The following is a 12452-nucleotide window of genomic DNA, read 5'->3' on the forward strand; positions in this document are numbered from 1 at the left end:
GTATTTGTGTCTTTATCTCACTCCATGCAGAATGATCATCACTGTCCTGCATGCTTTCCTCAAACTCTGCCACAGCAACACCACACGACCCGCCTTCCAAATGCACACCCATGAATTTCTGTGCATTCCTGCTTTTCCATTCTTAAGAATCTGGTGCAGAAATGACTTCAATAACTTTCCAGATTTACTTACATACATGTAATTTCGGCACTGACCAATTTACCTTTTTGATGTCTTTAAATGCCAAATCTACTGGGAAAAAAACCAAGAGTCTTCTCTTTTAAAAACTTTTATTAGGCATTGCTAGATGACGGTGCATGATGTCCTGCACACATCATGCAAGTAAACAGCACTCCACAGGAATCCACACAACAGTTCATACAGTGACAAAGTAGCTGGTTCCCTTTATAGTCTGCATCCAAGTAGAGTGAATGTTGTTACACCCCTCCATGAGATCTGGTCTCATGATTAAGATTACCCTTCCATTCTAAAACAATCAACCAAAAACAACAAAAAATAAATGTAGAAGCCCAACCACAATACAGAGCCATAGAGACATTAGTAAAAGCTCAAAATTGTGGACTCCAAAGTCTTAGAAGGTGTCCATCTTTTGAAAGGCTTGACCCTAAAATTTGTGTGATCTGACACGTGGGTTGCTTTTACTGCCAGCAGCAAGTGAGAATGTATTTATGAAGAAGGATCATTACATTGATACATATCCACTGAAAATTCTTGAGGTAATAGACTTTTTAAATTCCACTGCTTAAAGAAAAAAAAATCTGTTAATTTCCATGTCCCATCCAGCAGGACATATCTGTTGGCAGGAAGATTCTTCTCCTCTTTTTTCTTTGTCAAATATTTACACATATTTGCATATACAACCTGTGTCTTTGTCTTTTCTAAACACATGATTTATTTTAATTATTCATTATACATTCATCAGGAAAAGTTGAATTATATACTATGGTACATAAAGAATACAACAATACCAGCTTTTTGTATAAAACTAACACAAAAGGCAAAGACCAAGAAGAGCAGGATAATATATTGTCCAAATGTCTCACTGTTGATAAAGCCCACTGTGAATGAGTAACTCCATTTAAATAGCAAACACCATCATTCTTCAGCATCTCTGTGGAATTACAGATAAAATATTATCAAAGACAAGTGGTAGTGAACTGGTCAAATTCCTGAAGTACCATATAATTATTTTCATTTTTAATGCTTTGTAAAGTAATTTTGTCCTAATTGGAGCTATAAAGACTTACAGCCATTCCAACTCTTGTTTTAAACTTTAATAATCAGCATTCTTTTTGATGGCTTAAAAACACATTTCAGTTGTAATGGCTTCAGTTTATGGTGTTTAAGATCCTTTTTAAAAATACTTTAGCTTAACAATGATGATGAATCTAAGAAAAATACATTGGCTAACCTGCTGTTCTGGAGAAAATACAGTGAATGAAGGTGGCGAATGCAGCCTACATATATATATTTCTAAAGTGTCTCATCAGCACTTTAAATAGAAGGACAAAGAAACACTCACAAAAATATATGGCTCTTCAGATAAGAAACAAAGTCAAGTGAAAAAAATAAGGCACTAATAACATAGATAAATGTTTCATACTCTCATCACACAAAGCACCATATGGAAGGTTAAAGGGACTATACATTAGTGCTATTGGAAAATGGTAATAAACCCAGTTTCCCCAACCTTAATTCACTAATTTCTTCTTTTCTTAAAAGTAATTAATGTATAAACACTATAATAGTGGGGGGAGGAATTATATATTATGCTAAAAGCACAATTCATGGGACCAACAGCATGAAATAACCACTTGGAGATAAGAAGCCGATCACTCTAAAAATGTAAGAAATTAAAGTCTTAAACACTCCCAATTTTTCAACATTTTCATCACAACAGAATTTGTTTCCTTTCCAATTGTATTTTAGCAATTTCTACAAAAGAGTATTAATATTTTCTATTTTATTTCTACATGCCTCTTTCTTAAAATATATTCAAAATGACTTCTTCCACATAGTTTTATGAATACCAAAGTTAATATTAAATGACCAATGAAATGTAGAAAGGGATAAAAAGTAAAATTACATAAATATTTGCCAAGGTCATTGGAAAAGCAAAGAGAATCTCTTTTCAACCAGGCTCATATATTACTATGAAAAGGAGTATGACATTATTAATGTTACAGAGAATGAAAAGCATGTAAGGAGGCTATGGACAAGACGTGGTGCAACCTCCTAGTGAGTCACTCATCTTAAAATTAAGACATTCTTCTCATTTGCTATTGTTTGTAAGAAGGTAATTTAAATGGACTATATTCTGGTAATTCAAAGGAAGTAAAATTTATTTGTTACAACTGCAATTTCTAAATATACAATAATGGCAGGTTAAAGACTCGAAATGTTTTTCTCTTTAGTATTTTAAATTCTTTTTGAAAAAGAGAATAGGCCCACAATTTTGCAACATAAACATATACATATAAATAAATTTGTTTCACGAAGACATCTAATAATTTTGTTTGCAATAGAAATAAAACAACTAACTGTCGTGGCTTCTTAATAAATAATGTGTTAACCTAACAACATTTTTATGCCACTGTTTTTGTGTTCTTTCCACACAAAATTGAATTTATTACTTATTAAACTAATAATTTCTTTCATGATAAAGAAGAATGCCAATTAATTTTTACATTAAAAACCTGTAACAGATTGTCCTTGTTTATATATATATATTATATGCCAATATACCAATTAGTGTTCTAAGTTTCATACAAAATACAAGGTAGGTTTACTTTTTTCAAGACCATCTAAAGACTTTAATTATGATGAATATGATCAAATAACAAAATTAAGCTCTTGTCATATAGAATTTAAAATAATACGTCTTAAAGAAAGGGTTTGTAATCAGTTGATAAAAATCACACTTTACCTAGAATTTTCTTAATAAAGGAACACAAAGCATGCTAATTTTGTATAAACTGAAAATTTCAGATACCTCTATCATATATTTAGTGTTTACTTGAAAGAATAAAGGTATATTTGGACACAGAAGAAATAATATATAGTGAAAAATATTATTTTTAAGAACTTGACTGAATTATTCACACTATTTCTCCAGTGGGAGCATGAGGTGAACACCTAACTTTACAGGGAACTGATAACCAAAGTAGTGGGCCAGCTACAAGGAAAAATCTGAAGTAACGTTATCTCAGCAATTTGGGGGGCATTTAACACCCAAGTTTGACTCTCCCTTAAGTTCTTCCATATTATATAATGAACCTATACTAAATATACCTTGAGTATGGGTTATCATATCAATGAAAATGCTGAACATTTGCAAACTTTGCATGGTTTCTCTAGAAAAGGGCTGATATGAGTTATATTCAATGCTATCCACTGTAGATTATCAAAAAGTCTAATAATGTTCACAGAGTAAGAATCCATAATCAAGTCTTACATACAAATGCGACAACATTATAAATCCAGCCTTAAGACCAAGCTGTGGGATTTTTGTTGAAACAAAGACCCCCAGGCACACATCTGGCCATTTTGGAGGAACCAAGAATGACTTGGGGGTCACACTGAATGAATGTTCACACGTGCTTTCTGTCCAGCCAAGATGCAAACACAATACTGATCTTACAATAGTCCTGAAGCAATTTTGAAAGCCTCGCTTTAGAGTATTTCTAGGCTCTCTGATTCAACTGACATCTCATTCATTTTACTTCATTTTACTTCTTATCAGAGGGCTGGGCTTGGCGTGCTGCCGTCCCCGGGGTCACAAAGAATTCGCCAGGACTTGAGGGCCGAGTTAACAGCAGAGGGCAGGGCAGGGTGTTCCAACTCCTATCAAGAAGAGGGACAGTGTTCCAAGTTGTCCTGGCATGTTTCAACTTACAGATAAAAGAGGCCAAGGTATATATTATAGTCACTGCCAGGGCCAAATTGTGGGGTCCTTTCAGTTTGAATTTCATTCGAGTCAAAAAAGCTAATGGTCAGACAGAATTTATCCCACATTTGGTCAAGACAGTAAGGGGACTGCAGAGGGAAAAAGCAAGCTAACTAGGAAATCTAGAAAGAAAACAGAAACTTGATGTTCAAGTATGTGAGTATCACTTTACAAGCAGGGAAAAAAGTAGTAAGATGGATCAGAGTGACAAAAATGTGGGATAGCCCTGAAAAAACAAAAAATATTTTCTAGGCTAATAAGGTTGCATAATCTAAGCAAAGCAGAGTTAAACACACCTAATGAAATTTCTTTTGTAAACTAAAAGGAAGTGGCCAAAAAAGGTAGTAGCAATCTTTTATGTTTTTTTTTTAATTCATTGCCTTTTAAGGCCATATTGATAGTCTCAAAACAGTCACTTCTTTAGCCAAAAAAGAACATAGTCTCTAACATGGAAAGTTACATGCTGCTAAAATTGGCACTATGTATGGGGCTATATAGTCCATAGGGTTGCAAGGGGTCAGACATGACTGAGTGACTAATACTTTTTTTTTTTAATGAGGAAATGTAAAGTATGTGATATTTAAAGGCTTCAGCTAATGATCCAAAGAGACAACTGCAAGTCTCAAACTACTGAGACTCCGCTTCTTGGATTTTGATTAAGTGACTAAAGTTCCAGCCCCAGAACAGCGATGTACAGTAGAAGCCCCACACGACAGCTGGCTGTGAAATGAGTATAGTTTCACCCTCTGTGCAGTGCCTGGTCCCTTAGTCATGTCCGACTCTTTGTGACCCCCTGGGACTGTAGCCTACAGGCTCCTCTGTCCATGGAGATTCTCCAAGCAAGAATACTGGAGTGGGCAACCATGCCCTCCTTCGGGGGATCTTCCCAGCCCAGGGATCAAACCCAGGTCTCCTGCATTGCAGGTGGATTCTTTACCATCTGAGCCACCAGCGAAACCCCTCTATGATTTACAAAGGAGTGTCTTTCTCTTTTAAAGGTTTGCACTGGAAAGGCAGCATCTCACAATCTTGAATACTCCCCAAATTTGGACTCTGATTTCATTCAGACCAAATTTATAATTATTTCATAATTATTAAAACAATAATTATGGATATTCATATTAAAATGGGATTTGCAACTTATTTTCCAGAGGAAGATGTCATAATTAAAATACAATGATTTGAACAACAAAATATGCTTACACCGGCTATTAACGGTAGTTTTTATTTACTATGGTACTAGTTGGTGGAATTTCTTTTATAGATTTCATGAAAAATAAAAAATGCAGCTAAAACTTGCAGTGGAAACTAACTTAATATTTTACACAAATATTCCAATGAAGTGATTAGGTAACATGTATTAATTGCTTGCTAAGTTCAAGCTCCTAATACCAATTTTTAGAATTACTATATGTTTCGGAAACTTGGCTGTATCTTTTTCAGGTATGTTTTACTTGTTTTAAATTTTCCGCTTCTGATTTCACCCTTCTCCCTGATTGCCTGCCAGATTTAAAGAGGTGACATCTATTTGCTAACACTGTTATTCTACTATCTCCATCAAAACATTGTGATCAGTTTCTTCAACTCTGTCAGTTTACTTAAAATGACACAAGTATTTTAAAGTGCATTATTGGACCTTAAGGCTATATTTATAATAGGCATTAACACAAAACAATAAAGTTGACCACAGGAAAGATTACTTTCAAGAGTTGAGACAGATCTCGGCCACAAATATGAAAGGTTAAGCACACAATCCAATGGGAAGACTGACATTAAGGCATATGTGCAGCTTGCATAAAAAATTCAAATATAAAATGGCATTTGGTATGAATTTTTATCTTGGTACGTAATGAAGTATATCAATTAATACTACTTAGGCCACTAACTTTTATAATCATGAATTCAATAGAGCTTATAAAATTGTAGTGTTAAAAACAACTGCATTGTTTAATAAGGGAGAAACTAGATCAACGTGTTGGCAGATGTACTGTAATTTGACAAAAGTCCGGGAGGAATGAAACTGCTTTGCAAGTTCCTAAGTGAGTTTTTAACCCACCCCTTTCCTCCTCTTTTCTACTGTAGAGGAGCTGGTTAGAGTCTCAGAGAAGTGGAGAAAATGAGGTTGGGTTGTTTCAGGACTGGAAAACCGTTTGAAGGTCTTGTAGGGGAGCCTTGGGCCATCTATTTGGGTGATAGGCTCAAAAGATAAAGACTCACCTGTGGCCTTGGGACTCAAGAGATGGTGGGTGCCACAAGACAGGGAATTTCCTGATAGGTACTAATGAATCCGGTATCCAGAAAGGACAGCACAATTAAAGGTATCAGGTTGTAACCTGAGCAGTGTTTAATTACCTTCGATTGTTCTCCAGTCTGCTCTACCTTCAGGGAACAATAGCACCTATCGGAAAATCAGGGTGGTGGCAAGAGAATGCTGTTTGTGCCAAAAGGTTTGATTCCGCTTTTCTTCTTGACTCCACAGACACAAGTTCTTCAGGAAATGTTGGGAATCATTTTTTTTTAAAAGTCATGCTGTTCTGTTTATAAGCACCCCAACAAACCATCAACTTTATGTACACTCAAAATTATTTTTCTGTGGGTAATGTGGTCATTCATAATTACCAACATACTGCTTCCTACTTTTCACAACGGCATAATTAAGCTCCTCTGTGGAACAACATGCATGAACATGGATAGTGTTTTTAAAAATGTGACAAACATGATCATTTTAGCCATTTCACTTAAATTCCTCAAGTTTTGAAACTAGGCAATCCAAACATCAATGTATCTTTCTCTCATTATCTTATAGACATCTCATTGTATTTTATTTTTATTGGAATAAGATGAATTTTCTTTTGTGTTGGCAAGATATTTATTGGGCTAATCAAGCATGAGGACAAATTACCCTGCAAAATATGCTTTTCTTTAAAAATGGTGCACTTTTACACAACTTTTTCTCCAAGAAAAGGGTCTTAAATATATTATCTCTATGATCTGCATTCATTGAAAATGCATTAAAATTTTATTATAAATATAAAAACCAAATTTAAAAACTTATGAAAATGTTCACACAGTGACAAAAATATATGTAAAGGGTCTTCACCAATGTTTTGTAACAGAGAAGTGAAAACAATCTTGATGTCCACTGAATAGGGGGCTGATTAAATAAATTAATGTATGCCCCTCAATGGAATATGTAGTAATTTACAAAAGAATGAGGTAACTCTATTTAAACACTTATGGAAATATGTCTACCAACACATAGTAAAATGAAAAATAGTCACAGGACAGTGAGCATTATTCTATTTGTACAAAACTAATACATACACAGATACACACACACACATACATATTTACTTATTTGTATATTTTTAGATAGTATCTGGAAAGACCTATACCAAACCATTAACAGTGGTTACCCCTAGAAAATAAGGGGTGAGGAAAAGCAGAGGAATTTGTGTTTTATAATTCCTTATAGCTGATTTTTTTTAAAGAAGCATATATTACATTTATAATGAAAACATATTAAAATGATAAGCCTTGGGTAAAAAGATATTCATCTTATACACATACTTCTTTTTCTAAAGTCATTTTTAAAATTTCCTCCAAAAGGTAAGGTTGTTTTACTTTTCAATGTTGGCACTAACATATAAATAATCTCTTTTATCTTTCTCCTTCCTTTTTAAGATCTTAATGACACTCACCAAAAAAATTCACAAATACCTACTGTAAGTCACTAGCAGGGAAAGGCCTGATATATAGCAACTCTGAAAGTGAAAAATGCACACATTAATTTTAAAAAGTCTATGAAATATAAAAATGAAAATCCTGTGCAATGCTGTGCACACTATCACAAGTGTTGATGAGAGAGCCTTCACTGATAACAGACACTGCTCTGTAAGTGGAAAATTGGAACATTTCCAAATAATATAAAAATATCTCCAAAAGATAAGTTATTCAAAGAAAGGAATAAAAAATCCCTGAGTAGGCCAAAGACAACAGACACACAGATACAATAACCTAAAGAAATAGATTATCCAGGACCAGAGAGTATATTATTTAGCTAGTTGGTATATATGTATTCATATGCAGCTATGTATATATCTAGATATATATACATACACATATCATACATAGACACATCCACTAGATTTAGAATTCATCACATGCACACATCATTAAACTAACACCTAAGTCCTGGAAGGGAAAGAGTAATTTACAAAAATGAAGCACTTTTCTGACAAAATTATGTGGATTTAGGGCTAGAACTTTCCATTCTCTCAGTTTTCATACTAAAGGATGTATACTAGGCACTCAATAAATAGTTGTTGGATTGATAGATAGTTGCATGGATGCAGAAACAGTGTAGAGGCATGGATGAATTTGTGAAGCTACAGCATGACTTCTTGTATCATGTTATGCTTTTGAAATATGCTATTCTAGGACCATAAATGGACACAGCCTCCTCTAACTGGAAATAGACTAGTCCAGCAGTAAAGTTTTTCTGAGTGTTACTCAGAGAGAATGGAAGTGCTGGCTTGTTATCTGCGCACATAAACTTCACAATCACGTACTTTTTAGATCAAATAAAAATGATAAATGTTATACTCTGAAGCCCAGACAAACTATCCATGTTAATGCATGTTTTATCACATAATCTATTTCAATTAAGAAAAGGCAGCTGACAAGTAAATGCTACATCAATGCCAATAACTAATGTTAAGGATTTGGAGACAAGTGGAAACTTTAGGCTTCTTAGGGGTCTTTAATGATGAATACTCATAATGAAAACAAAATAAAACACAATTCAGTTATTTGTCCTTTTCTTACTTTTAAAGACTTCTCAGTTTGGTAAAACATCCTGAAAAAAATTTTTTTTTTCATTTTTTGCTTCCTCTTCTAAAAGCAGTTTATGTTTTAGATAAACCTGTGAACATAAAAAGTTTTGTTTCAAGTCACCCCTCCATAAGAAGATACCAACATATTATTATGCATTGAAGCAGTAAATATAAGAAAAATCCTTCAAAAACAGTATTTGTTTTTATGAAAACTTGGGGACAAATAGAGAAAGGAGAGGTGAGAGGGTGGGGTTTTAATTAATACCATATGCTTAATCTAAAGCATAATTACTATCATTACAAGTTGGTGAAACAATTAGCAGAATGGGGATATGTTCAAAGGCCTCAGCAGTTCTCTCTACAGCAAACTCATTTAAATTAACCATAGAGTGAAGCAAGTATGCCAACATGTAAGAAATCTGATAAGAAGACTGAATGTTTAGGTCTCGAGAATTTCCTAGAAGCAACCTATCAGTTTTGTCAGTTTATAAAGTTTGATAATCCTTGAAGTGACACTGCACAAATTTCCGTGTGTGCATCTGAGACAGCAAGAAACAGAAAGGGTCAACATCAAAATAGCATGCTGTCTACACTGACTTTAATTCAGTACATTACCAAATTATGCCCACAAAGGAACGATCATCTTTAAACATGTCTACAAACATATGGAAAAATAGTGTAGAGGCATGGAACTTGACAAGAACAAGGTATTGGACCTAGTTTTAATATAGGTATGTATATACACACACATTCACACCCCTACACGTATACACCTCGGTAACTACGATTCTTCTCATTTAGTTTCATTAGTTCCTTTTTGGGCATTGAGATTTTGAACAATTAGAGCATCTGAAGGAGGAAGGAATTCTATGCTTGGGCCATGGGTGAAAACAGGTGCATGTGGTGAGCCTCCATCTTCTGAAAGGTGGCCTTGCTCGTTGGTGCAGGGGGCACTTGAGTTATTCACCCCAAGTCTCAGAAGAAGGCCTGGAGGGAGAGTCGGGGACAGAGACAGTCTAAGCTATGCTCAGGAGACACATGCTCAGACAGTTCTGAGGATAACTGGTTCTAACTGAAGTATTATCTTCCAAGAACCATGAAGAGTTATGATATAGATGTTTATAGTCTATGAAAGTGACCGTTTCGTAAAAGCAGCAATCTGTATACGGAAAAGACAGGATACCATGTTGGGAACGCACTGGAGCTAGAGGCATTGTGGCCGGCAGAGAACATGGGCGAAGAGGAGGCAGAAGGTTCCTCTAGACGGTTGCAAGGCGCAGCCCTCTGACGCGTGCATCATCCTATGCGGTTCTTACCCAGACCAGCGCTGTCAGACGACATCATCTGCATTTACCAGTGCATTCCTGTCCGTGATCGTTTTCTCTGTTTTTTACAAAGGCAATAGATAGGAAATACAAATAAACCTGGGGGTTAAAAAAAAAAAAAGATTAAAGTTAATTAAAAGGACAGGCTTTTAGTATTATAGATTTATAATGTTTCTATTTTCAAATGTTCATTTTGCAAGCTATTTATTAATAATCATTATTTAGCAATACATGAAAAGAGGGAAGATATCTATGCTATGAAACGTACTTAGTTTTTCCAGATTCTCTTCTTTATTCTTTTTGTTTGTTTTTTAAACTCTCTCCTCACCTTTTAACAGAGTCTGTGACACCAGTTTTGATATAAATTTTTTTTAATCAAAATACCAAAATAAGTTTAAGTCTTCTTTATTAACTCTGATCATATCTTTCACACTGATATTCTTGCTTTGGTTTCAGGCCATATAACATGTTACTCAAGAAGATGCGGGGTGGAGCAAATGTCAGCTTTGATTCCCAGTTCTACCATTTGTGAGGTCCTAGCGACTAGCTTTAATTTCCTCAACTGTAAAATGCAGAAATGGCATCTACTTCATAAAGCCTCACTCATTGTAAGAACTTATAAATGTCAGTTACTTTATAATTCTATCTATCCTGCACATACGAACTACTTGCTAAACAGAACTTTACATATAAAATCAATTTATGTAGGAAAAAAAGAGAAATCCTATCTACTACATGGAACAATTATCCAAGCAGCTTTTAGCTATCATGTTTTCTTTTAAATTCTCTAAAGCAATGGTTCTCAAAGTGTGGTCCGTGGACCATCAACAACAAGCGTCACCTAACCTTTTAGAACTAGAAATCCATGGGTCCCGTCTCTATAGTGAAGCAGAACCTAGGGCAAGGATCTGTTAACTTGTGTTTTAACTAGCCTTCATGGTTCTTATAAAGCACTCCACAGTCTCAGAATCACTGCTTGAAATGTATATTTTAATATACCTGTATGAATGAAACTATATTTATCAATGATACATCTTCTATTCGTCAGTGCTCAGTTTTATGTTGGGCATGTGTTCCTACACACATCAAACGTATCTTTTTGACCCAGGGAATCCTTTTATTAGAACTAACCAAACTGTATCAGAGCCTCTTTCCTTTGATGCTCTAAACTGAACTCAGAATTGGAAACTCTGGGTTCTTGTCCACTGGAATCTTTTGGTAAAATACTAGTTACCCCAACTTTTGTATTAAAAGAGGGTTAATAATGCTTTATAAGAAATATGAATGAGAGTATTCATGGACTGAAAAAGTGCCACACAAATACATCCTATATGAAACACACTCCTCTGAATCTATAAATCATGTGCTGATGGCTTATCTAGAGCTAGCATGGGACAGGTTATCTCCCCTACTTAATAACTGACTCACTATTACATTTACATTCGTGTTCTCTCTATGGCACCCAGAGAATTCTTATCTCAAATACGTTAAGTGTTTCTTACCGATGACAACTGCTATGGCCCCTAGTGCTAATCCCAAGACCAGAATAAGAGGTGCAACGAACAATTTTCCAGCTGGAAGACAAAAGGCAAACCACTTAGAGAGTCTTAAACTAAAACCAAGATACAAATTCAGCAACGCTTTTAAATGTCACAGTGTGTATTTTTAAGGAGTCATTATAATTAAGGCAATATTTCTCTGGAAATATATCAGGTGTAAAACAAATATGTAAATTTAGTAACTTCACTCAAATCCTGGGCACATGAGTCATCCATCTCATAAATTACTTACCTTATACAACCAAGAAAATTCTAAAGCTACTGACTCACTTTATTCCACCAGAACCATTCAGCTTTGTGCTTTTCCTTTAGATCTCTTCCATTTTAATTTTTTTTTTTTTAATATTCTGAAAGACTAAAAAGGGAGTGACACATCCTGAGCTGGCCAAAGAAAATCTAATTAGCTCACAAAATGGAGAGCTAGCAGGTGCTACAAAGGGTTCTGCCCAAGCCCCCATCTGAAAACACGATTTATTTATTTCCTGGGTCCAAAGAAAACTAACAATATGAACATCTAATATACTGAATGACAAATGCGATGTTTCAATACTGTTGTTAGAGAAAATTACCAGTAGACACACAATATACTGAAGGGTATTCAAATAAATCATTTTAGCAAACTAAAAAAGGAAGCACCTATAAGAAGGCTAAACACTGGTAAGGATGCCAGTGGCATCAACCAGCATTTTTTCCTCTGAATGAATAACTGAGCAGTGATTACAATAAACTCTAGTTATAGCATACAGTTCACAACTGGAATCCTACT

At 34.8% G+C, this 12452-nt stretch overlaps 1 protein-coding gene across 1 annotated transcript in view; it reads right to left on the reverse strand.

Moving 5' to 3' along the window:
* Positions 1–273: 273 nt before the first annotated feature.
* RNF217 (ring finger protein 217) overlaps positions 274–12452 on the reverse strand; it is a 123623-nt gene continuing 111444 nt past the window's right edge. The window contains exons 5-6 of the mRNA XM_020878873.2: positions 11630–11701; positions 274–10226 (exon numbers count right to left, since the gene is read on the reverse strand). Coding sequence (XP_020734532.2) covers positions 10153–10226; positions 11630–11701 — 146 coding nt within the window. The 3' untranslated portion in view covers positions 274–10152. The remainder of the gene's footprint in view (positions 10227–11629; positions 11702–12452) is intronic.

Source organism: Odocoileus virginianus, chromosome 19 (genome assembly GCF_023699985.2).
Source record: "Odocoileus virginianus isolate 20LAN1187 ecotype Illinois chromosome 19, Ovbor_1.2, whole genome shotgun sequence".
In the NCBI taxonomy this organism is placed as follows: Eukaryota; Metazoa; Chordata; class Mammalia; order Artiodactyla; family Cervidae; genus Odocoileus; species Odocoileus virginianus.